Source organism: Ambystoma mexicanum, chromosome 2q (assembly GCF_040938575.1).
Source record: "Ambystoma mexicanum isolate Mex_15411 chromosome 2q, UKY_AmexF1_1, whole genome shotgun sequence".
In the NCBI taxonomy this organism is placed as follows: domain Eukaryota; kingdom Metazoa; phylum Chordata; class Amphibia; order Caudata; family Ambystomatidae; genus Ambystoma; species Ambystoma mexicanum.
Window position 1 is genome coordinate 848,603,132 of NC_090924.1, and position 26,483 is coordinate 848,629,614.

Here is a 26,483-nt window from a genome sequence, read left to right on the forward strand (position 1 = left end):
CTTAATGGGGTGTTGGCTAAGGCTGCTGAACACTTCCAGATAGACACATAGGAAGTTCAGGAGGACAGGGGTTTCGCAGAACAAATCCTGGGAGACAAAAGGGCAGTAACGCAGTCCATCCCTTTATTAAAATCAGTCCAGTGCCGAATTCTACCTTCCTTGCAAACACCTAACCTCACACGTGCAGTAAATCCTCGTGTTGAAAAGTTATTTTGCGCTGCTCCCTCTGACCCATTATATCTCGGGACAACTAAAGCCAGATTCCCTAGTCGTTACCACCACTAGAAAGAGGGCGGGAACCCAACTTGCTTCCTCGGAAGCTCCTCCAGATAAAGCAAAAAGATCTATGGTGGAAAGTCGCTTCGTCTGCGGCTTATCAGGCTAGGATAGCCAACATTGCCAGCCTCTTAGCAAGATATAATTGCCATAAGTGGGAGGCAGTATCTGCATTGCTTTCCTCCGCACATGAACCCTTAAAGTCCCAGTTAGCGCAAGTAGCAGCTGAGGGGAGGGCAGTGTCGGGCTGTCTCCTGAAGACCAACTTCGACACGGCTAATAATAGCGGTAGAATAATCACTGAGGGCACGATAATGTAGAGGCATGCATGGTTAAAACAGTCAGGATTCAAACCAGAAACTCAGGCGAACCCGATAGCCCTGCCGGTCGAGCCTACTGTATTATTCGGCAAAGCCGTTGAAAATGCATTCAAAACGGCAAAAGATGAGTACGACACATTGAAATCACTTGGTCAACTCACCAACAAACCCTCTGGACAGAGGGGAAGTGGTAATTTTCGCAGCTTTCGAGGTCAGAATTCCCAAAGAGGTTCAAACTATTGCCAAAGTCTGGGCTCATCATGGGGGAATTACCAGTCACAATCTTCCCACGGCTACCCAAGTGGGCAGCGCAGAGGTCATGGGCGGGGAAGAGGCAACCCCACTAGAGGTGGTACGCCACCTACCAAACAGTGACGCTCCGCTCCAGGTCCCCTCCCATGCTTCCCCAGTGGGGGGGGCGCATTACCAACTTAACCCACTCATGGGAGGGGATCACCTCGGACAGATGGGTGCTGTCCACAGTGTCCGGAGGCTACTGCATCGAGTTACTACAGCGCCCCCACAACCATCCTCTACAACAGAAAGTACACTTGCAGGAACATCTGAAAATCCTCCTCGAAGAGATCACAACTCTGCTATCAAAGGACGCCATAGAGGTCGTCCCGGTGCATCAGGTAAACAGGGGTATTTATTCAACCTACTTCCTTGTGCCAAAGAAAGATCTCACAATGTGCCCAGTATTAGATTTGCGCCCTGCAAACAAGTATGTCAAGCCACAAAAGTTCTGCATGACTACGCTACAAGAGGTAATCCCCCTACTAAAAAAGGGGATTACATGGCAACACTGGATATGAATCATGCCTATTTTCATATTTCAATGTTCCCAGCGCATAGAAGACTCTTGGCTTTCAAGATAGGGAACCAGCACTACCAATTCAAGGTGCTGCCCTTCGGAATAACCTCGGCTCCAAGGTATTCACCAAGGTAATGGCAGTGGTGTCAGCGCACTTGCGCACGGAGGAAATCCCAGTGTACCCATAGCTGGACGACTGGCTCATTACAAGGGAGTCCCCTCTAATTTGCAGACAAAACATCCAAAGAACCATCAACCTCCTCTTTCAATTGCGTTTCTCCATCAACGAGAAAAAGTCAAGCCTCGTGCCAAACACCTCCAAACAGTTCCTAGGAGCTGTCCTAAATACTCGAGGGGTTGTCCTTTCCGTCAGAGGAAAGAATTAGAAATGTCTTGCTGCAAATTCCTCATTACCAAGCCGGTCGCCAAATAAGGGTGCGCAAAGCTATGCATTTTCTAGGCATGATGGCGTCTTGCATTTACCTGGTTCCCCATGCGCACCTGCGCATTCGACCCATGCAAGAGTGGTTGGCGAAACAGTGGTCTCAAGCAAGTGGTCAGTGGGACGATCTAGTGGTCGTTTCGCCAACACTAGTACAGCATCTTCACTGGTGGACAAGAGAGAATCTAATGGGAGGAAACCCTTCTACAACCCAGAGGGTCAGGCCGTCCTCACAACAGATGCGTCCTTAAAAGGCTGGGGAGCTCACCACCTCCACCACCACACAGCTCAGTCTATGGTCTCGCAAGTTTGCTCAGAACCACATCAATCTGCTGGAACTTCTAGCAATATTCAGAGCGCTTTGGGCATTCAAACCCCTCTTATTAAACCAGACAGTGCAGGTCCTTACAGACAGCACAACTGCCATGTTTTACATGAACAAGCAGGGGGGCACTCGTTCTCTAAATCTGTCCAAGCTTGCCCAACAAATTTGGAAATGGGCACTCAAACGGAAGATTTACCTGTCAGCCCAACATGTTCCAGGGGAACTCAACTCACCAGCAGACTCTCTGAGCAGAGATCCCCTTCCTGAGGAACACAAATGGCGACTACACGAAGACGTCGTAAAACACATCTTCTCTGTGGGGTTTCCCCACAATAGACTTATATGCACCACAAGCGAAAACAGTAAATTCCCAAACTTCGCGTCCAGGTTCCCCCAGCCAGGCTCCAAGGGGAACGCCCTATGGATAAACTGGTCAGGGATATTTGCCTATGCTTTTCCACCAACCCCTCTAATGAGGAAGGCGGTCAACAAAATACACAAGGAACCAATGACGCTTATCCTAGATGCCCCTATGTGGACGAGACAACCATGGTATCCACATCTGAGAAAACTGGCGATCTGCGATCCCATAAAACTCCTGTGCCAGTACAACCTACTCACCCAGCACAAGGGGCTAACCGTGCACACACATCTGCACTCAATGAACCCGGCAGCAGCAGTCAAGGCTCCCGATAGCCAGGACCAGTCTTTATGCTGGTCTCTGCGTAGGGAAACTAAAGACTCCACCCTCCAATTTCTAACCCGCCGCCAGGGTGGTACCTCAATGTGGTACTCGCTAAGCTCATGGGACCCCATTTCGAGCCAATGCACAAGTCTAGTCTCAAACACCTGACTTACAAAACTGCCTTCTTAGTGTCTATCACTTCCATAAGAAGGGTCAGTGAAGTACATGCTTTGTCAGTGTCGGATCCTTTCTTTGTTGTACACAAAGGCAAGCTGGTTTTACATACTCACCCTAGGTTCTCGCCTAAATTCATTTCCAAATTTCATGTAAACCAGTCAATTGAGCTACCGGCTTTCTTCCAGGAACCCAAAAGCTCAGCTGAGGTAAAACCCCACACGCTAGACGTGAGGGGAGCGGTCCTCTACTACGTAGACAAGGCCAGATCGCTAAGAAAAACAGATCAACTTTTTGTCTCCATAGCGCCGGGCAGAGAAGGTGACCGCATCTCTAAGTGTATAGTCGGATGTATCCAACTGTGCTATTCCCTATCAGATAAGACACTGCCTTTTACGCCCAGGGCTAACTCCACAAGAGGTATTGGAGCCACTCTGGCTTTCATTGCAAATGTCCCTTTAGACAGTATTTGCAAGGCAGCTACATGGAGCTCCATACATACCTTCACTCAGCACTACTGCATTGACACCCATTCCAAGACAGATACACAAGTGGGACAAGCGGTTCTAAGACATGTATTCGCTCATGAACCTTCTCACATCCCTCCTCCTTCAACTGCTCGCTAATCTATGTACAGCATGTGATCTAAGCAGATTCCACAAGCCTCAAAAGGGATACATTACACACCGTAATCGTATTTCTGATGCTTGTATCTGCTTAGATTCACATGCGACCCACCCTTCCTTCCCTCGGAGAGAAGGCGCATGGATGCTTATGAGCTTGTCTATACATATCTGCTTGGATACAACTATACTGACGCTACACCTCATGCTACCTCATGTCAGAAAATTACAATCTAAGGGACCTACACGCGTGAGGGATCATGGGTACAGGGGACGCCACACCATGGATAGTATTACTGGACCGTCCTATTCAACGTCCCTTTTTTGAGTTTCGAAAACCACGACAGTAATACTCTGTAGCTTCCACTAGATGTCGGCCTATGCACAGCATGTGAATCTAAGCGGATACAAGCATCAGAAATACGATTACGGTGAGTAATGTATTATATATCAGTTCAAAGACCCTGCAGAGTCTCTCCCCTACCTAATATCTGCTTACAACAGTGTAAAAACTCACAGCTCATGAGGTCTTTGATGTACACTCTATATAATCTATCTTATCTATGAAGGGTAGCCAGGTTGTCAAGTGTTTCGGCAATAGAGTAGACTGTTAAAACCACAGCTAATGTGGAATTTAAACGACCAGTAAGGATATTTTTTAAAAATGAATGGTGAGAAATATGTACGTAACCAGTTTCAGCAGCATCAGTGGCAACAATAATTGAGCAGGTAATATAACAATAGAAAATAGGTACGGTATACTGACTGTGAGATCAGAACAGCTCTCTCTGACCCAAGTCAATTAAAGCCTGTTGATTGTGTCTATGATAACATTTAGATGTGCCATTGTAGGAGATGTAGGAGTTGTGGTCCCGTAGCTGGGAAGGACCGAAGCAGGAGAGGGGGCGAAGGATGTGAGCATATGTAGCCTAAGGGATTGAAAACCTGGATAAGGCGAAAGCAATAACAGGCACTAGTAAAGCAATTAATGTGAATTTCATTCAAAATAGAGTAGGCAGTTAAAACCATGGCTAATGTGAAATGTAAACGACCAATAAGGATATTTTAAAAATGTACCTGTGAGAAATATTTATGAAACAAGTAGCAGCATCAGTGGCAGCAATAATCTTGCAGTAGTAGTCAATAAAACAAACGAGAATAGGTATGGTACAATGGCCATGAGATCCATGAACTCAATGTAATATCCTTGCCACAGCACAAAATACCAGAGAAGAATAGTCAGTACAATGAAAACTTTAAAAACAGTGGGAGCAAGCTCAGTCCAACACGGACATATACAGTGAAATGCCTGCTGCAACCCCTCTTGACAATAGGGAACTTGTTTACGCATAACCAGCATGCAGGCCTAAGCGGTGGAGAAGGATGCCTGCAACAATACGTCAATGTGAACTACTTGTTCATGCCCACCGTCCCTCTCCCCTGTTAGCTGCCCGCTCCCTTGTTTCTCAGTTTCCCTCACCAGGTTAATCCCCCTATGATTGTAAAGCTATCTGTTGCTTCCCGAAGCTAGGTCTGCGCTCAATAAATACTGTGGTGAATATAGTGATGTCATCACTGCCTCTCTGGGGAAACTCTTCCCATATGGCCAGGGAAAGGCAGCCACTACTTGATCCTGACCCTGGGGGTGGCTGTCTGAGGGAGGACCATATGGGAGAGACGACCCTCATGCATGACACCAGCCCCTTGAATTTCCAATCTTGTATAGCCTATTGTAACATAGAACTAGAACTTCCAATCTGCACTGACAACGATGCTCTTTCATACCCTTGTAGTAAAAGAACTCGGAAGAGCACTAGAGCAATGAAGAGTACTGAAGCCGTGAAACCAGAGATGTCCTCTAGTTCGATGGATCCAATAGTTGCTGGGATGTTTAAAAACATCAAGCGGTAAGAAATATGGAGAACCACTACTCCCGACGTGGGTTGGGAAACCAAGAGGAAGCAAGTTGCAGCAGGGTGCAAGAGAGCTCCTGCAGGTGGTGTCACGAGAGGCACAGAAGCCGGTGTCGTAGTTCCTGGATCCAGGGCAGAAGCAGCACAAACTCCTTCCTCCCCTTAGCAGTTTTGGGGCTTGGGACTTGATGCACACAGGACACCGCAACCACCACGGGGAAAGAGGGTTGGGTCCTCGGATTGGATGGGTACGGGGGTTGTAGGATCACCGGGTAGAGGTTAAGGTAGAGGTTATGGATGGGTAGGGGGCTTGCAGGGTAAACATGCTCCTGGTCTCTTGAAGGTGCTTGGTTGTTATGTGAACACCTTTTGAGGAGTCCTTTCATACATGCACTCCACACTCACACACACTTAGTTACTGCACTAAGTTTTTAGGTGGATGCTGAGGGGCGTGGCCAAGCAGCCATGGAGTAGGCTGCGATTCCTTGGAGCTCCGTGATCCGACTTATTGATTCGAAGCAAAACGCATGTGTTGACGGCCGATTCCAGCGGAAAAAAGATATGGTATCTGGGAACAATACTTCAAGCAGCAGATGAGCGTATCGGTGAGAGAAAGTGGACACAGCAGATTGTATTAGGCCACTTTGTGTCCTGATCTGGAAGCGGCACAATCGATACTAAGATGGCGGCTTGCCAACACAAAGGGACCCCCGGCGGCACTTGAAATCGGGTGCCACGCGGGTAGCGACTGGACTGCTGGCGTGCAGCGGCGGATGAAACAGTGAGTGGCTGACTACCGGAGAGAAGCCCACGAATAGCCCGAGAGGATGTACCCAGCGTTGGGCCACTGGGCCATGAGATAGGCGGCACGGCCTTGGTGCTCCCACTAGACCCGGGACGTGGTATACATGAAACGGACAAGAAGACTGACAACGTTCCCGCAGTAAGTTGGAAGCGTCGAGCACGCAGGGATTACATCCCGAATCCGCACAGAGGAGTGGATGAGCAAATACGGACACAATAAGTGGCGCCGAGACCTGTACGCCCAAAACAAAATGGCGACTGATCCTGAACAAAGGATTACACTGGTGGACCGTGAAGCGGCCTCGTAAGGTCTGGGCCGCAGCAAATGGTTATATGCATCTTGTATGTACCATCGGCCCTTGATAGGTGCAAAGACCATGAAGAAGCACTGGCGATGCTGATGACGGCACCCTGCTGATGACTGGCACGGACGCTGAGAGGTGATTGTGACGCGGAAAAGTTACAATCCACCTGAATAACAATTTTGTGTGTAACAATTGGTGTAGGCTGATATACAGAGACTCCAACGACTCGAACAACAACTAAGCGGCACCGGGCCGGAGTCAGAAACGTGGACAAGGTTTCACCATGTCGGTCAAAAGTTTGAGAGCCAAGATCAAACAACCTACAATGGAGGTCTTCGCGAAAGCGCAGAAGACCCCCACAACATCGGAGCGGAGCGCGTCCACGACTTGTGCTGAAGAAGCCCCAGAAGGAGACAAGCACCAAATCCTGGAGGCTATATCGGAGCTGAGCACCAAGTGGGGAGCGCCAATGGCAGACTTGCGGACAGCCCTGGAAGGCAAAATCGATGCGGTCGGGACTGAACTTAACCTGTTACGGCAAGATGTCAGGGGGCTGGCGGAGAGAACAAGTGGGCTGGAGAGTGCCGTAAAGACCAATGCTGATGTCAGCACAACTAACGCAAAGGAAGTTCATGTGCTCAAACAGCAGGTTGCTAACCTCGAAAATCGGGTGGAAGAAGCTGAGGGAAGAGCGAGGAGAAATAACATACGGATGGTCGGCCTGCCGGAGGGGGAGGAGGGTCAAGACCCTACAAACTACGTGGAAAACATGATCCTACAAGAAATAGCAGATAAGCTTTCGCAGGGATTCACGGTGGAGCGGGCGCACCGAGCCTTGATGAGGAAACCGCGACCTGGGGCTCCGCCGCGACCTATCATCGCGTGGATCTTGAACTACAGAGATAGGGAGAAGATCCTAGAATATTTTCGTAAAGGTGGGACAATACAGAGAGCATCCGCCAACATTACAGCATACCCGGACTATACGATGCTGGTGCAGAGACTGAGATACAGCTACGTGGCCGTCAAGAGGAGGCTGCGAGCAGCAGGCATCAAGTACATGCTCCTGTACCCGGCAAAGCTGAAGGTGCTACATAAGGGCAGAGCGCTCTTTTTTGACACTCCCGAAGAGGTGGTAACGTGGCTGGATCTGCAGGGTTGCCCGGAACAAGAAGTGGACCGTGACCGGCAGGAACAGGACGGCTAAAAAACTGGTGCCACGGACATTGGGGGTACCGGATTATACCAGGAAACAAGATTAGTTGAACACTGGATAGCATTCGGGCCCTGTGCCCGTCCTGGACTGGAATATAGTAGGTACATTGTAATTGGAAGCAGTATAAAGTTAACACAATGCGTAATACATTTGGAAATAGGAGCAATAGGATGGAGGCAACTCATCCCCGAAATACTAATAGTTAAGTGGCCATTAGGGCGACTTTACCCTACTGAACCCTGAGCATAAGTTTGTGCTGGATGGGGCTAGATGTGGGGGTGCCTGAGATCCAGGGATGGAGCTAGGCAACAGTTGGGGAGGAGGGTGTTGTTGGGGAAGGGTTGGGTTGGGGGGGTGAAGGGAGGTGGGAAGTTTGGGTTGTACATAGTTTTGGGGAGTTTAAGTTTAAATATGAGCCTATATGGAAGAGTTGAAGAGTTGTATCTGCATAGCATGACCGGGAGGGTTCGGTTGGGAATGAGGGAGGAAGATATCAGAGCGCTATGGGAGATCTCAGGATAGTGACGTGGAATGTCAGGGGACTTAACCGTGAAGAGGAATAAAGTCATGCTGTATTTGAAAAGGCAAAAGATAGATGTTGCACTGTTGCAGGAGACTCATTTGACGCGGGAGAAACTGGAGCTAGTTGGGAAAAAATGGAAAGGGATTGTGGTGGGTTTGTCGTACTCTGCTTATGCCAGGGGAGTGCTTGTCTGGGTAGCACCTCATGTCCCGTTTCAGCTACTACAGGAAATGGCGGAAACTGACGGGAGGATGGTTATATTGAGAGCGCTGTTGGAGAATAAAGAGGTATGCATTGTGAATACGTATGCCCCTAACCATAACATGGCGGCATACTTCAGGACTCTGTGCACTAACCTTAGTATGTGTGTGGGAAGCGTGGTTATTTGGGGTGGGGATTTCAATTGTGTAATGAACCCCAAGGTGGATAGATCTGACAACAGGATTGATAGGCCCACCCCAGCGGCCAAAGCATTGCAGGTGTTACTAGATGATTTCAGCTTGGTAGACGTATGGAGAACAAAACATCCCAACGATAGGCAATATTTGCATTATACTGCCCCGCAGCAGCTACACACGAGACTGGACTATGTCTTTGCCACGCCTAATGTGGTGGCAGTGAGCACTCAAATAGAATACAAGGCGAATGTCCTCTCGGATCACTCGCCCCTGATCCTTGGGTGGCAATACAGCCCCCCGAGGGCGCGAATCCCGACGTGGCGCCTCCGAGCGGAGGCACTCAAAGATCCGGTCTTTCATGAGGACATTAGGGATGAGATCATTTAACTATTTTGAGACCAATACTGGCAATGTTGACTCGGCGGGTACACTATGGGAAGCTTCTAAGGTGGTGATGCGGGGGGCAGCCATAGCTAAGTCGAAGGGCCTGCAAGGTGGGGTTCTGGCTGACCTACAAAGAGTTTAAGATGAACTAGAAAGGACATTAGAATGTGACAGTGTGGACACTGAGCTAGTACTTAAACTACAACAGCAATGTGCGGAACATTGGGAAAGGCTCTGTAACCTCAATTATAAAAAGTATGTAGAAAGACAGCACGCGGGAGGAGATAAAACGGGTAGGCTTTTAGCGTGGCTGTACAAGAGTGAGACCCCTAGACCCCCGATTAGGACAATAATTAGAGAAGATGGCAATGTAGTGGACACTCAAGAAGGAGTTAACAGGGAATTTGCTGATTATTATAGGGTGCTATACGGAGACAAGGAGGGGAGTAGTCAAGAGGAGATAACCGAAACACTAGAAGATATAGGATTACCTAAAATAAGTGATGAGGAGAGAGAAGAGCTTGATGCACCAATTACCCTGGAGGAGCTGAGGGAGGTTGTGAAGCAGTTGCCCACCAGTAAGACCCCAGGAGCAGACGGGTTCCCTAGTGAATTTTACAAAGTATATAGAGAAGAAGTGCTACCCCCATTGCTAGACATGCTTAACGAAGCGTTTGAGATAGGAAGGTTGCCGGAGTCACTCAGAGAGGCGATCATAATACCGCCTCCTAAGCCCAACAAACTGGGGTATAGCTGTAGCTCCTACAGGCCTTTGTCGATGCTGAACCAGGACAGCAAGATACTGACGGCTGTCCTGGCAAATAGATTGCGGAGAGTAATTAGTAAATTAATCCACCCGGATCAAACGGGCTATGTCCCAAACAGGAATATAACCCATAATCATAAGAGACTTCACCGTGTGATCGAATGGGCAGATACAAATGAAGGCGAAATGGCGATTGTATCCCTAGACGCAGTTAAAGCTTTTGACTCCGTTAAGTGGCCATGGCTGCTGGCAGCCCTGGGAGGTTACGGAGTAGGGCCGGGTTATATCAGGTGGGCGAAAATGCTATACAGTGAGCCGTTAGCCAGAGTTCAAACGGGATCGGTGATATCCGAGAGATGGCAGCTTAGTAGAGGTACCAGGCAGGGGTGCCCCTGAACCCCGATGCTTTACATCCTAGCCCTGGGGCCCCTAGCAATATACCTCAGGCAACAATATGATATGATAGGTATTGAGGTTGGGGAGGAGCGGCATCTAATATCCTTATATGCAGATGATTTATTATTATACTTGAAATACCCAGAAGAGAATCTTCAATATATCCTTGAAGTGATGGAGAAATACGCGGGGTTGTCCGGCATAGCGGTAAATCCTCAAAAATCCAGTATATTTCCCCCTAGGTTGCTATAAGGGGACCCCGGAGGAAAGGTTGCCGTTGTTAGATACCATGGGTGATTGGTTCTTTCCGTTACCTTGGCATAGATGTGTATCACACCGCAGAAGAGGTGTAACGCTCACCTGATTCTCGCAGAGGCGCCGGTCTTGACTGGGCGACTACTGTATCTTCAAAAGTGATGTGTAGCACCTGGTTGGCTCTTTGGGCTGGACCTCTGTGCACTGTATGCCTGACTCGAAGAGTAAGATGTCTGCAGATAGAAAATATGGGATTAATGAACTGGGGTTATTGGGGTGTCCCTATCTCTTTCCTTTTCTCCTCTCCTGTAGAACCCCAAAGGTTAACGCTCTCACCTTAGGTAAGTGAACGCCGAGCTCTCCATCTGCCTCGGGGCAGGGTGCTGTAACCAGTTTCTTCACTGGATAGGTAGCGCAGGCATCTTGACTTCAGAGGACTGCTGTCCGTCGTTTACTTCACGAACGGTGAGTTCCGAATACTTCAAATGTCTTTAAAAGTCTTTTGTAATGCTGTCTCTTATTTTGCAGGGTTCCGGCGATGGCGGTTGACTGGCTGAAGTGAGTTGAGGATGGACCCGTATGCGGAATAGAAGCGCCTGGAAGCGGGTAAGTAAGCGCTTGTTGCTTGCTTCACGATGCGCACTTACTGTCCTTTTATTTTGCAGGTACCAGTTCGGAGCTGCTGAAGGATGCCGGAATGCCCACTGAGTTCGGCGTGGATGGAGTAATGGCACGTGAGTATTTAACGTTACCCAATGTCTTTAAACGCACCTTCTTTTGTCTTACAGATGCGGGATGCAGCGCCGAAGGCCTCCGGAGCGTGCAAAGAGTTGGTAAGCTTTTGTCTTTCAGATGCCGGAATGCAGTGCGATGACCTCCGGAGCGCGTGAAGAGTAGGTAAGCCTTTGTCTTTCAGATGCAGGAATGCTGCGCGAGGCGTTGATGACAGCCGATGGACCAGGTAAGAGATGCGCTGTCACTGAAGACCGTAGTGCTAACCTGTTCTTTCTTGTCTTTATAGATGTTGCTGAAGACTGGATTCAGGATGGTAAGCCTTTTTCCTTTAGGCCCAGGATCAGATGCAGAAGACACGATGAGCGTTCTGCTGCAGAGAATGCAGAATAACGCAAAGCAAGATTCATCCATCGGGTGTGGTTTAAAAAGCCTCCTGTAGTGCTTAGGTGTCTCCTTCCACAGCCACGCCTAGGAAAGAAAAGAGTTCCTGCTTTCCAGAAGAGTTCCAGTGTTCTGAACCTAGGGAGTGGCTCCTGCCCCACCCAACAGGAAAAGTAGTCCCAAACAGAAGAGGATCAGGGGTTCAACTGGCAGGTAAGTAAGCAGCATGGTCTGCTGCAGGTAAGTCCACCCAAGCATTATGAGCCCGGCGCTTGCAGCGCTGGGACTGGGCATATTTATGAGCCTGGCGCCACTGGCACCAGGACAGGGTCCAAAAGGTCCCAATTGGGACTGGCTGGCACTCGGAACCTGGGTTATGGGTCTGCTTCCAAGGGAGTTGGGTAAGTCCTGGCCTTTTGGAAGCAGAGATCATGACAAGAGGAACATAAGCACAACACCGTGGTAGCTGTTGAGAAAATCCAGAAATGCATGAAGTTTTGGGAGAAGTTGCCCCTAGCTATGATGGGACGGGGGCAATGCTTAAGATGGTGGTCCTACCTAGGCTTTTACATTATTTGAACAATATCCCACATATGATACCCAAGGAGTTTTTCGCTAAACTGAATAGTGTGTGCAGGGACTTCCTATGGCATGGTACTCGGAATAGAGTACCGCTATGGAATTTGCAGAACTTCTACGAAAAGGGAGGTATCAGGCTGCCCAATTTTGAGGTCCACTACATAGCAAGTCAATTACAATATGTGGCCAATTGGCTCTCCGAGGAAGTGACCCCTGAACATAGGTTGTTTGGGTGGGTTTGTACCCCATTTTACTTAAGGGAAATTATATGGTTTCCTGAAACAGATATGAAGGAGCGCCCTAAAATGATGATGTTGGGGTGGAAAATGTGGCATCGAGCGTGTCGGATGATGGAGGACCCATTCCTGTGCTCACCGCAAGTACCACTGGTCGCATTAGCAGGAGGGGACAAGCAGCTGAGGGTGATTATCAGAACCTACTGGGAATCGGTGGGACTGGTAACGTTAGGGGACATCTGGCAAGAGGGGACCATTAGAGATTTCGAAGAACTTTGGGAGGAGGTGGGATTACACACTGGCCAATATGTTAGATATCATAGGATGGTCCAGAAAATTCGGAAAACGTGGCCTGAAACAGTGTTAGCAGAGGAACCAGATGCTACTGTGGGGGTAATATATGACATATCAGAAGGGGGGCCTGAGATTTCTAGATTGTATGAGATGGTGATGACCAAGGTGGGGAAGGAATTGACACATTTGAGACTTGATTGGGAGGAGGAGGTGGGGGCCCCGATGGGAGATGGGATGTGGGAACGCGCCCTGGGATATCACAAAAAAGTGTCAAGAAACGGCAGACTTAAATAAACACAGCTGTACATAACGCATAGAGCATACATGACCCCTCTGAAGATATCCAAGTTCCGGAACGGAGGGCGACAGGCGTGCCCTAAGTGCGACATGGAAAACGCTGACATGACGCACATGTTTTAGTCATGCCCAGTAATCGAAGGTTTCTGGGGTGGAAGTGGCACAAAAATTAGCGACAAAAGGGGTCACACTTGTCATAGATACGGCCTGGGCCTGCTTGCTGGGAGGGTTCCCCAGACCACGGAAACTTAAACATGTTGAGAAACTTGGCATATGTGTTAGCAAAACGGAGGATCGCCATGGGATGGAAGAAGTGCCACAAGCCACGGGTGGAGGTATGGTGGAGGGAGTTACAGAAATGGGCGGAGGCTGAAATGGTAGTATGGCAGGAGGCGAGCAGCATGAGTGGGGAGGAAGAAGTGGGTACCTTGATGGCATGGAAACTATTAATAGCTGAACTGTTCGGATCTATATCGGACCCGACTGAATCCGAAGATAGTGAGACTCAGCCACATGTAGCAGATACTGAACGAGAAGTACAAATAGGCTCATAATGGAGGGTGGGACTTGGGGAGCAGTGGCAAACTGGAAATACAATACAAATGGTGTTTACTGGAATTGTTGTAAATGACACTGCGTGTTGGGTTTGTTTGTATTGTTGTTTGGTTTGAATAAAATTAATAAACTATTTAGGTGGATGCTTAGCTTCTTGACACTGATTCAAAAGCTAGCACCCTTCATAGCTAGCTTCAGCGGCATCACCGTTTTGATTTACACTTGCTTCAGTGTCGGACCAAATAGTGTTCTACAGTACCTCGTACATAACTCTGAATTCTCTACACATTAGGCATAGATGCCGGCTAGAACCCACCCACCCACACTACGTAGCTAGCATTAGTACACAATTGTTTTGGTTTTGTACAGGCCCCAGCACCTGACTGTCAATAACATGTTACAGAACATGTGCCAATAGAACTGTAAAAATAAACTTAGCTTCGGTACTTGTCCGTGGTCCGGATTGTCTGTGCCCCCAGCGGTGCCTGGAAACCGTGAGCTGCGTCTGTCAAATGAAAAGGTATTCGAACACTGTTCTCTAATACGTGCGTTTCACCAAAGATTAACTCGCACTCAACTGTTCATGCGGTTAGTGCGACTGTTGTCCAAGTACGCCCTATGGCTTTGCTTTAACCTCGGGTGCCTCCCGATACTCGCTCCCCCCCGTGCCGTCATGCGGTTAGTAGTTCGGGGATTGAGAAATCTAGTCTACGTTCCGTGCAGGGATGTTAAAAGTACTTCGCTTTTGAGCCACGGGGCTGCGGTGAATGGATCTGGGCAAGGGATGGCCCCGCACAGGAGTTTTGCCTCTCGGAGCTCTGGAAAGCGCATCCGTCCGTGAAAAGGTCGAGCGCGAACAAAGCCTTTGGTCTCTGCGCATGCGTGATCCCGTTTCGCGCATGCACGGTTGCTGGGGCGTTGTCCGTGTGGGCTGCAGGCCCTGTGTGCTCGTTCCTGGACGTGCTGCTCCCGGGGGGCGCTGGGAATTGTAGTCTGGAGCTGTTTCTTGCTCCGGATGCTGCCTTAGTCCAGTAGATGCCATTCGTCCCCATCTGAGATATCTACAAGTGGGACAGAAATGGCATCTGCTGGATGAATAAGTTCCCACAATGGTGGCTGCCACGCTATGCCCCTGTTGGAGAGTTTAGCATGTAAGAGTCGGGTTAGGATTTCAACACAATACAGAGAACTTTACTTTGGACATTCTGGCACAGACATTCTTTAGTTTCACTGAGGCAGGGAACACCCTCTTGGAGATGGGGCAAGCTAGGATTTCCGCCAGCCCTCATTTTATTTTAATAAAAGTCTTTACCAGCCACCACAACACCCTTGTGTCCGAGTCTTACACCTGATTTCTTACAATACCCCAATAATAACTACATTCAGAAAAGTGCCACGTTTAGGAAGAGGAGGTATGTGGTTAGCCGGTGGTGTACCTCTGCATCTTCACTGCAATGATGCAGGGGCCTACGGGCAGAGTGCGAGTGTCGGCAAGCATGAATGCGCGTATGGAGGGTGCACTGTTGGCAGAGCGTGGAGCGAATGGACGTATCCGCTGCCACTCAATTCCTAGCATGCTGCACACATGTGAGTTGTATTTACCGGATCACGCTGCAGCATTTTTTGTTATTGAAGGACTGAGTCTTGTAACAGTATAAAAAATATGTATTACATTTTCCTACTTTCCTCTTCACTTTACTCATTTTGCGACTGACTTATAGATTTAGGGAGATTTTCAAAGATGCAGATACAGTACTCTTGCTGCGTTTCCACATCTTGCACTCATTTTTGTGATTTTTGGCGCAGTATATTTTGATTGACCTTAGTAATCGGAGTGTGCTTTCTTTACACAAGCACTTTCCAATATCTGGTTACTTTTCAATTAGTTTGTCAGTTGGAAGCATCAAGATAACTGAGGCTAAAAAAACGAAATTAAATCGATTAAACCTAGGCGTTATTGTTTTAACTTTAATTTGATAACCTTTTCCTTACTCATCTGTGTCATATACGAATTATAGTCATAAAGAGTACCCTATTACTGTATTCCCTTGTACTGTGTGATTCACTGCTAGGTTTCCACTACACAAATCCCATCACAAACCTACTATTTTCAAGACCGTGATAGTGTACAGTGCTTAATATTGTTTTCGACATTGGTATGATGTGATGTTTATAGGTGAAAAAGTATTTTCTAGTAATCGATTTGCGCTGTAAATAGTATTCAGCTAGAAAGAGTTAAACAATTTTGAGTGTCAGCGTACTAAAATAAATACCTACGAATTTTTATGAGGAAAACTAGTTAAACCTTCTAAACCAATGCGTCGTGGTAATACAGATCTGGTAATTAATTTTTAGAACCTATTGCTCAAATGTGCTACACCTCAATGAAGGATAAAAATAATCATGATGCTTATGAATCAATAACTAATAATTTCATCCGTATTCTTTTTCTTGAAAAGGGAAACTGCTTCCAATGTTGAAGATGAATTCTTAAAAATCCAAGCAAACCAAGATGAAGTCAAATTGCAGATCAAATGTGGTCGTTGCCAGCTCACTACTCCCACCTTTTCCGATATGAAGTTTCATTTGTTATGTGATCACGGAGAGGAGATACAAGGACACCATAAGGAGGGGGTGCTGCAAACTAAAGGAGCACAAGAAGAACTCTTCAAACATGCAGCTCTTCTTTGGAAACAGTTGAATGAGAAACGAAATCTGGTAAAATGTGACCACTGTGAGGAGTTCTGTTCTTTTCCAAAATTAAAGAAACACGTGTCCCTTTTTCACCCGGATTCACATAGCGTGCCAGTTGCCAGCAAGATGGTTCCTGAACCAGTGAAGGAACAGCACGAAGCTGATTTTGCCATTCGGAACAAGGAGGCTAGATTTTGTTGTGGTTCAGGTTTAAACTGTGTGCTCTGTAAGCAGGTGTTTCCAACGAAAGAGGATCTTTTTGCCCACTGGCAAAATCAGCACAATTGTGAAGACCCTCCTGTACTCTGGACCATTTTCAGGTCATATTTTGAGCAAGATAAGTAAACTTCCAAACGAGAAACTGTCAGGAAAAATAGTCGGCAACCTGTTAAAATGGCTAATTGCTAAGTAATATATTATTTATTACATATGTTAAGGGCCCTATACACAAGGATTGAATGCACCTCATGATGAGTAAGTCAGATAATGTGTGACAAAACAGTGTCCGCTGTTAAACAATGTATGTAATCACAATTATTTATGTAAACGTTATAAAAAAAAAGGTTCCAGCGTTTGTGCCGTTTGGCAAAACACCAGTCGGGGGACATGTTCTGCTTACTCATTTAGCATGTTGCGATCCGACTCCTTAAACATCATAAAGGTAGGGTGCTGGAGATCTCTAATAGAAGCAGCACACGCTCAAGCCTAATGTTCTCAATTTAACTAGTTGGACACAAGCATTTTGATTGATCAGCGAATAACGTGTAATCACATATTTGCTTTATATTTCTTAAAATGGGCTTTAAACATAAATCTTTAAAGCATTACAATTTGATTAAACGTGCCGTCGTGGTATGTGTCGTGGTAAGTGAACAGACATTAGTCGTTGCTGAGCACGCAACTGCTACAGATAACCCCGGCAGAGTTTACATCGTACCTATTCTACGTTTGTTACCATGTCCGCACAAGTGGCGACATCTGCATTGCAATGTAAGTAGCTGTACATTTTTCTCTGTATTGATTATGCTTACTTGAGCTGTGAAAGTGTTACCTTCTGTCATTTTTGCACATGTGTCAAAATAAAGTGCACAAAGCTCTCGGTATGCATTAATAATTTTTAAATTCTGATTAGCATATCCAAGTATTATTTTTTTCTTTCAGAAGTCTAGATGGGAACATGCTACTCTGATTCCTTATCGGTTCCTAGGGGTGTACCTAACGGTCCTCGACCACTGCTAAACATTTTCTAAGTTTGATCTTTATCACTCCTACACCAATGACACGCAAATATGTAGGCTTAATAATCCTTCAGAAGCTATTAACCGGATGCTAGCTTGCGCGTAATAAAACACTGGATGCTTGGAAATAAGCTCCGGCTTAATCCATGCAAGACCAAGGTTATTGTGCTCAGCTCAAAAAATCGACTGATCGACTGAGTTTTCACTGTGTGACTCCCTGCCCTGCCATGTTTGACACTCCGACCACTTTTTCTACTAAGGTTAAAAACGTAGGTTTTGTTTGGCAAGCGAGCCTAAGCAGTACAGCACATGTTGGTGAAGTTGTTCAATCCATTTACTACCAGCTCAGACTGTTGAGACCAATTCTGCCCCTTATTGCAGAATCGGACCGCTCTGCAGTTAAGGGACCCTGGTTAATTCCAGGTTGGATTATTGTAATGCCTTATTACTGGGCATTCCAACTGGTCAGATTCACTGCTTCCAGGTTACTCAGAACGCTGCAACCAGACCTCTCTATAATCTTCCTAGAACTGCGTCTGTTTCTCCGTATTGTAGGAATTTCCATTGGCTGCCTGTCCAGCAGAGGATTCTCTTTAATATCCTGTTTGATTTTCAAGTGTATTCATGGCACTGCCCACATCTATTTGATGTCTAAATTTCTCTGCACCATCCATCCCGTTCCCTTAGATCGACTGGGCCAAATCTGTTATGCACTCCTTTTTTTTTTCTTCATTGAGTGCACCAGGGTGACGGATGCTTCTCAATCGGCGGCACCCGGGCATGGAATCCTTTGCCTACCGACATCCAAATGATTGACACTCTGCCTCTGCTTTGGACACAGCTGAAAACGTATTCATTTCAGTGATCTCCCGCTGATTTCTTGCTTCTATTCTCGCCAGATTGAATTTTACATCTGTGCCTAGATGCATCCACTTCTTGGATCCTTTATGGATTTGCACTTTTTAAATTCAAAAATCAAATTAGAAAAGCAACATTTTCTTCTGAAGGTTTCTCCATCGTATAAAAATGGAACTGCAGAAATACTTTAGTTCCAGCTTTGAAGGTCCAACCAGAAATATCATGCAGCTAAAATTGTAATTTCCCTTTATTGTAGCATGCTCTCACTTTTGAACATTCAAAATCTCTGTAGTTGGGTAAAGTCATCGCCTTAATGAACTTAATTTCTAGGATCTGATTTATCTTGTCAGTCGCTATTAATGTTGTGCAAGGCCCCTTGCCTAATCTTGTTTGCTTCAACTTTTAGGCTATCATGTGATATTGTCTGCTTGAATTAACCCCTGTTGGTACGTTGTAGTTATAATGTATAGAAGGGTTTCCCATTGTATGCAGCATATGTTCTTTTTTGATGTTCTTAAAGATTTCTTTGAATCTTTGCAGTTACAAGCTATTTGTAAATGACCTACCAACATTTCTCTTGATACAACCTGAAGTGTCAGCTCGACACACTTGGATTTCTTTGTTAGGGTATCCTCCTTTTTTGTCTTGGCTCTTTCTGTCATGGTGGTTCTCTAATTTCTTTAATTTTGCTTCCACTCCTGAGTGGTTTACATTGCATTTCGGCATTCCCGTAGAACTAGTGCCTTGAAAGGTAAGTATTTCCATCCTTAATTTGTCATTTGTAATGCTCTCGTTTGGTTAAACAAAACTGTGTTTGAAGCAGAGTAGTTAAAATTATTATCTTGAAATATGCCTAGTTATACTTCCATTCTCATGCTTTAAAGTACCCTACAAAATGCTTGGAGAGTCTGAATGTTAAATTTCACTTAGTCATTTTTGTTATCTGCTGAAAGGTTAATGAACCATATAAATTAATTTCACAGTGGGTCTTCTATAATCATATAACCTGATATTTCAACCAAGGGTTGGAACGTTTAGTAGCGAAGTATGTTTAACATTAACTGATATGTCAGCACAGGACCGCTCTTTAAGCTCACAATAACACATACATTTAAATACGGGACAGGAAGTACATCTGAGCAATTGCATTCTGATGGAACATTATTTCCTGAACCGACAACTGTTGCTTTTCCTTTAAAACTACTTTAACTGCAGTTTATCACTTTATTTGTTAACTGGTATTGAGCATTTTTTTAAAATTGGGAGAAAATGCATATATTCTACTTAAATATGCATAACATTGGACAGACTGTGTTGTGATAGATATCTTTGGCCTTATTCACAGTTGTTGACTCTGAAGCAATTAGGAAATGCCCATCACATCACAACTACACCAGCTTCCTTATAATGTGTTGACCCTGAAGCAAATTTGGTGATGTCTTGAGCATCTTCAAGATGCAGGTGAACAAATATTTATGAAATCCATTTGCCCATGTGCATCTCAGAGGTGCTCTGGACACCGTCATATTTGCTCTACTGTAAAACCTTAAGAATACTTTGGCAGCTATTGTAAATGTGAGAGGGCTATGTATATGCCTGATTTTCTATGGTGAAAATGTTTTGGAACGTGGCCCTTTATGTTTAGAGAAGTCATTGTATATACCACATGTTCTCAAAATGAAAGCGTGTTTCATAGATTTGCACAGGGTACACTGTTATAGTTTGAGTTAGTTAATGGTCCCTAGATGACTTCTTGTGAATATATGTATATGTTAAAATAGGACCCACACAAGTTTCGACTCGGGAAACTTGGAAATGGAATGCTAGATATTGTATACAAAATGTACTCCTAAATCGTGTCGTTTTTCCTCCTTACTGATGGGATATCGTCCCAGGAAAGGGTATAGTATAGAGCTCTTTACAAAACACTCTTAAAAATAAACAGCAGCCAAGACACATGCACGACCCTGCATGGCATCCTCCAATGCACATTTCCCCTGTATACCTAGTCCTTTTCTGCACCATTGGCGGTACTGCATCTCTTCGGCAGCACTCTGGCAGCTAGTTCTTTGTAGTGGTACTATGGCCTTCTACATTATTGTTGACTATCATTCATTAAATGCCCAGCAGCAGGTTTTTACATCCTACATTTTCCTCTCCGTAGACTTGGAACACAAAAGTGCCATGACAATCTGTTTCTGGATCACGAGCGTCCTTTGTGTGCTGCTTACCACAGTCCCCTCTAGGGTGAGACCAGTTGAGGTCGTCAAGGTGGAAAGAGATCTTCTGGTGCCCCTGATCATTGGCAGTACATCATGTACAAAGGTAAAGCCAAACATTACTATTATCATAGGTATCACGTCCCGGTGACTGCCTATTGATGAAGCACTGGCTACTGAGGGACCAAACTGGTTCTTTACTGTTTCATCATATTCCTTCTTCTGAGGAAAACCATCAGGTGGCCTTCCAAGGGCCTAAAACAGACCATTGGTTGGAGGTTTCGCATGTGGGATCTGAAGTTGATGTTCTGTCTGAATTGATAAATTGTCGCAGTTGGGGGGAGTATACTTTTCACAGCATAATGCTTACCTAAGAGATGAGGTAACAGATACCCCTAATATACTTTCTGGACCCATGTCATCCAAGTTCAGTTCAAAGAGCCATCCCAAGGTGCCTAACTGTAATGGAAAAAAAGCTGCATAGAATCTGTGGCACAGCCTCTTTACTTCCAAAGGTTGCAGAGCACAGCCCTAGTGATGCATGTGCATGCTACACACTCACCCTCCAAGTCACTTTATTTCAAAGTTAAAATAATGCGGGAATGCAGGGAACAACCTTCCGACCAACAACTGCAATGTTCAAGGTCCATGAAGGGGAAAATTCCATCGGACAACATTTCTAGGGCACCCATCCTCCAAACGCACAACTTGAGGGAAGTTTAGTGGCGATTTCTTTCATACAACAGGATTCCATTATGTCTTCCTTTACGATTAGGGCCACGCAATATGCAAGGCATAGGTGTTTCTGGCGTTCATGTTCCAAGCAGGCCTCATATCACTCCTAGGGTTGATTGCTCATCAGTGATGACATAATGTTTCCTTCTACCCCATATTCCACATTTTACCGGTTGTCAGTATTTCACATACCGCCTATGACGTCTTCTGCTTCATTTAATTAGCTGCAACTACAGGGATAAATCCCTTCACTCTACACAAATCTACAGCCTGATTTGGAGGGCCCTCTATTTGGCAGTCTGCACAGGGTTGATGTCCCTTGCAATGAGAACTTACTTGAGGGACGTTTATCATAGAGGTGCTTATTTAAAATCCAGCACTTCTTACTCCTCCAGTTCCCCCTCCACTACTGCATCCTCCAACGTAAGCGAGTGAGTCGTCAGTGGCAGACTCGCCGCCATTCTACTGCATCATATACAAACACAACTTTTGGATCTGGACACTTCTGACGCCTTACCATTGAGGCAGGGTCCTTCAGAGGCCCATCACATTCCATGACTCCAACCAGGATCGGAATGAACTGCCATCTTCAGCTCAATAGCAGTGATGGATTTCCTAAATTTCCAGGTCCTGAGCAGCCTCCAGCAGGGTCATTAGTGGACATCTTTAAAAAGCCATGGAGGAGGACCACTTTTCACATAACAAAGGGGATCCTGGGCACACATTTCAATCCTTTTGAGGCTTCAAAGCCCAGCCAAACAAATGAGAAGAGACCACCAAGATTAACTCGACTCCAAGTAACGGAAGTATCAAGAGCAGCCAAAGTCTTCTATTTTTTTCCTCCACCGCCTCTGGCTATCATGTTTCCGGAAGCATAGCAATCCAGCATGTAGGACCCTCAATTGCATTCTTTGGTGTCAGGGATACAGTGCCTTCTTCCTGTTGCGCCTTATTTTTCTCCTCCTTCTAAGTACCTACAAAACTGAGCAGCAAATTACAAAGACCCCATTTTGATGAATACCATTGTGTAGGTATCAGAAAGAAAGCTCAATAGGAGGTTTTACTATGTGCAGAAAGTGCTTGTTTAAAACAATTTTTGACAGCCCTATTCAATCTCTTTGTACCTAGGAAGAGGTTTAGTATGTTGGGCATGGCGAAATCCTCATGTCTCTGCAGCAAAGGGATGGGGTTTGTAAAATAGATGTGAAGGTTGAATTTTTGCACATCCCATTTAACTCATCAACAGCATCCACGTTTTCTTTGGGACAGGGGAGTTGTACTCCCTTCCAATACAGAGTTTTACTTTTCTGACTCCGCACACCACGACACTTTATACCAAAATGAACTGAGGCAGTAGTGCATCCACATTGTCTTGTCCCTGGATGATTGGCACCCCTAAGCCTATTCTCTGCAGGGACCTCGCACAATTTTCTGAAATTGCCCCATTTAACAGCTTAGTTAAGTCGGTAAAAGTAAAAACAATCCACCTTCATTCTTAAACAAAATATATGTACGGATATCAGCGTGCTGAAGCAGAACTTTGTCTGTGGCACAGTGCAAAACAAAATATCTGTTTAATTTGTGCAACACTTCCCTGGCCAGAGTTCACACTCCCCTGGGTCTGGTTCAGCCAATCCGAGCACTTTGTTGGACACTACAGAAACATTGAACATCCTAGCACTGCTCTTCCAGACAGTCTTGAATTACGTCTTCTGTAGTCTTAGTAATTTCTAATGCACGTCTTCTCCTTAGACGTTCACACCCTACAACTTCAGTCGCCCTTATTCTGCACCCAGGACGCACTACCCTGGTCCCACAAGATTATAGTCTCATCAGAGTTGTAAGAAGACTGTCTGCAGTCAAGAGGACAATTTTTCCCTGATGGTGCCTTGCCCTGGAAGAGCTGAATTTGTTTAGCATTTCTTGCTCCCAGATAAATTAGAGTTTCCTAGTCCTTAAAGGCAACACATTTTGTTTTATTTGAACAACCGTGAGCAACCGTGAAATATATTCCAGACCACCATGTGTAATAGCTCTATGAACGTGGTCCTGAGCCATTCAGCACATGTATTCAAGTGCGGCTTGCTTGAGGGCAAGTTGAGCTTCAAAGCAAATATTTTAAATCCCTTACTTTATGCTCCTGAGTGGCCGTTCGCCCCACATTGTAGTTTAAAACCTTGTGCCTGGGTCTATTAGCAACACAGAGTAGAAGAATTGTTGTTTTCATGCTTCACTTCGGGGCTTGAGAGTATATATGAGTAATGTGAGATATTTGCACTGACTTTTCCACTGCCCAGCATCCTTCCCATCAATACCGGCTTGCTAAACTACTGAGTGTAGTGCTAAAAAGTAGCTGCTTAATCTTTGTTCCATCCTTCCCTGCTCCTGTTCTTATTTTTCTTTTCTTGTATGTTTTTTCCACTTCAGCTGCCCCCCCACTTCATTTAGCCCCCAATATTTATGGCCTCAGTTTTTATGATTTAAATGCACCCGCTTCTCTTACCTTCCTGAAACCTCTTCTTTCTTGAACACTCCTGTGCTGGCATTTTTGTTCCAATTCTTTGTCTTCTTTTCATCCTTAATGCATCAGCAGTCTCTCCATCATGCTGTGTTGGTTCCACCCAGCAATCTAGTGATTTCTACATGTTAGACTGTGCCTGATCATCTGTCATTTTACTTTTTTAGGCAGAGTTGTAGGCAGTGGGTTTTCGGTTTTGGGACACTAAACTCTTGGTGGTGTGGCATCTCTGAGGAATGCATATGTTATTTCTTGGGATAGCTAGTACCTTATATGCTTTTCCTCCTCAACTCTTGATCCTCAAAGGCATTCCCAAAAAGAGGCTAGGCCCCTCCCATCTTCCCTTCATGGAAACCACCCATGTGGCCCAAGAGCTATTGGTAATCGAATACTCTGCCTCTTTAGCTTCTACTTCGGGTAACCGATCACAGAAAGATGGATAAGTTCTTCACCACTCTCCCCACCCCCTCTGACCCCACCCACCCTTTCCCTGGCAGCATGATAGCTGACCTAGTCCACGCTCATCTGGCTCTTTCATAGGACATTTGCGTAGGAAATAGATGGTATCCCGCCAACATTAGCCTTTAAACACCAGGTCAGAATCTACTTTTATTTTGGATCAGTTAATTCTCAAGACCCTTTTTGGATTATTTAATTTGTAGATGTTCCACCTTCCTGATGGGTTCTGCTACTTAGCCTCCCATCAGTAAGGAGCGAAAGCAAGGAGACGTAAGGATAAGTCTACATTAATCGCATTTGTGCTCCTCTTACTCCATAGGTCCCTTTCCTCCATTCATCCATGCCAAAATTGTCTTTGTAGACATAAAAAATGTGAAGAACTGGGAGTTGGCACTGGGGGTTGAAGGTGCCAGTGGGGCATGAAGTGCATGGATTTGACTGCTCCTGCACTCTGGCAGCTGTTCATTTTTAAATAGTTTTTATTTTTTTCAGCGGGTCAGGCATTCTTCCCCTTTGCAGGTATGACGTTTCGTCAGAATAGAGGAAAAAGGGGACCATGAACTAGGAATGCAGTAGTAGCTATGCTGTGTAACGTTTCCTAGATTCTGTACTTAAAACGAAGGTTTTTTTCTGTAATAGGGAGACACATTTTCTTAACAAGTGTCTGTTAGGATGTTTATCCCACAATGCATTGTTTAATATTGCAGTAGTGATACCACCTACATAGTTTTGTTTTTAAGCACTGAACTAGCTTTTCGGGATTAATGCAGGCACTTTTTTTTTACTTCGTACCAAAACATGCATTATCTATTTATTGTATGGTAAGCAGGCACAGGACATTTTAGTACTGTGCTGTATAATCATTAATCAATGTATTGCTATCCCTGCGTTTTGATGTTTGTTTTATGACGGGCAAGCTGTTAAACGATTGCTTATACTTCATTGTATTCACAGAAGTTAAATCAAATAGACTGTATACACTGTATTGCATTGTGCAATTTCAAAGTAAACATTGTAAGCCCCCCCCACCTAATTGTTCAATCCATTTACGTTAAAGTTTAACTATTTTTTTTAGTTGCACATGCATTATTTTTAATGATCTGTCTTGATAACGTGATATAAATTGTTTACACGTACAGTTTCTGTTTTTACTTGATCACATTCAAGTGTGTATTCCTACCATAAGGTATATTGTCAGCACTGGCTACAAAACAAGCATGTGTGTTTTATTGCTTTCCAATATTGCGTGGATTTACTGTTCATCTACATTTGAAAAAGTTCTGCAAAACAAAGTTGGAATTACATCAATACAATGCATTTTTACTTGGGGAGTATGATCGTTTTAGTTTCACCCAAAAAATTCCGAAGTCTTTCATAATCATTTTATTCAAGTGCAGGAAACGCGCAGGAACCAGTAGATGAAGTTTTATTATGTTACAGGGTATAAAGTATGAAGGAGGGAGAGGGATCAGGTGAAGGCCTCCTTCAAGCTGTAACTACCACCCCGAATCTCCCAACTGACATCCCTGGAACACTGAGAGAACCCAGGGTTCCACTACTACTAACATTCCATGGGCTTGCATTGCATACAGCAATTCAAGCAGCACACTATACATACTCCTTCCTTATAAAGCTAAAGGAAGGGGAAACACACATTCAGCCAAAATCCCATAAACAAAACGCCCAACCTGACTCTTCATAAACCTTGCCACATTCAAACCACCAATGCGTATTAAACCATTTGCGAAAGTAACATTCATAAACCACCAAGGAAACATACCACCATATATCCGGAACTGCCACCCCCGAATCTCGAAGCTGCCACCTTCAAGTACAAACCATTCAACACTGCATCAACCACCAACTCAGCGTATTCAACTTTCACCGCACCTGCCACGCAGGCTCTCGGGCCTGCCACGCTAGAGTGTATTTGCATCCGTCCAATAATAAATACCTTGAATCTGTATCCGTATCAACATTAAAGCCAGAACCTAACACATAAATATTCCTACGTCTTTCATTCACATTTTTATTAAAGTGGATTTAGTGCAGAAAATTGTTTATAT

The 26,483-nt window shown here is 45.4% G+C and overlaps 1 protein-coding gene across 2 annotated transcripts in view; it reads left to right on the forward strand.

The window, feature by feature from the left end:
• The window catches only part of ZNF438 (zinc finger protein 438), a 226,983-nt gene extending 209,494 nt beyond the window's left edge, over window positions 1-17,489 (forward strand). For both annotated transcript variants that reach the window (XM_069648078.1, XM_069648079.1), the window contains exon 4: window positions 16,156-17,489. In XM_069648078.1, coding sequence (XP_069504179.1) covers window positions 16,156-16,735 — 580 coding nt within the window. In that variant the 3' untranslated portion in view covers window positions 16,736-17,489. The remainder of the gene's footprint in view (window positions 1-16,155) is intronic.
• The last annotated feature ends 8,994 nt before the right edge of the window (window positions 17,490-26,483 follow it).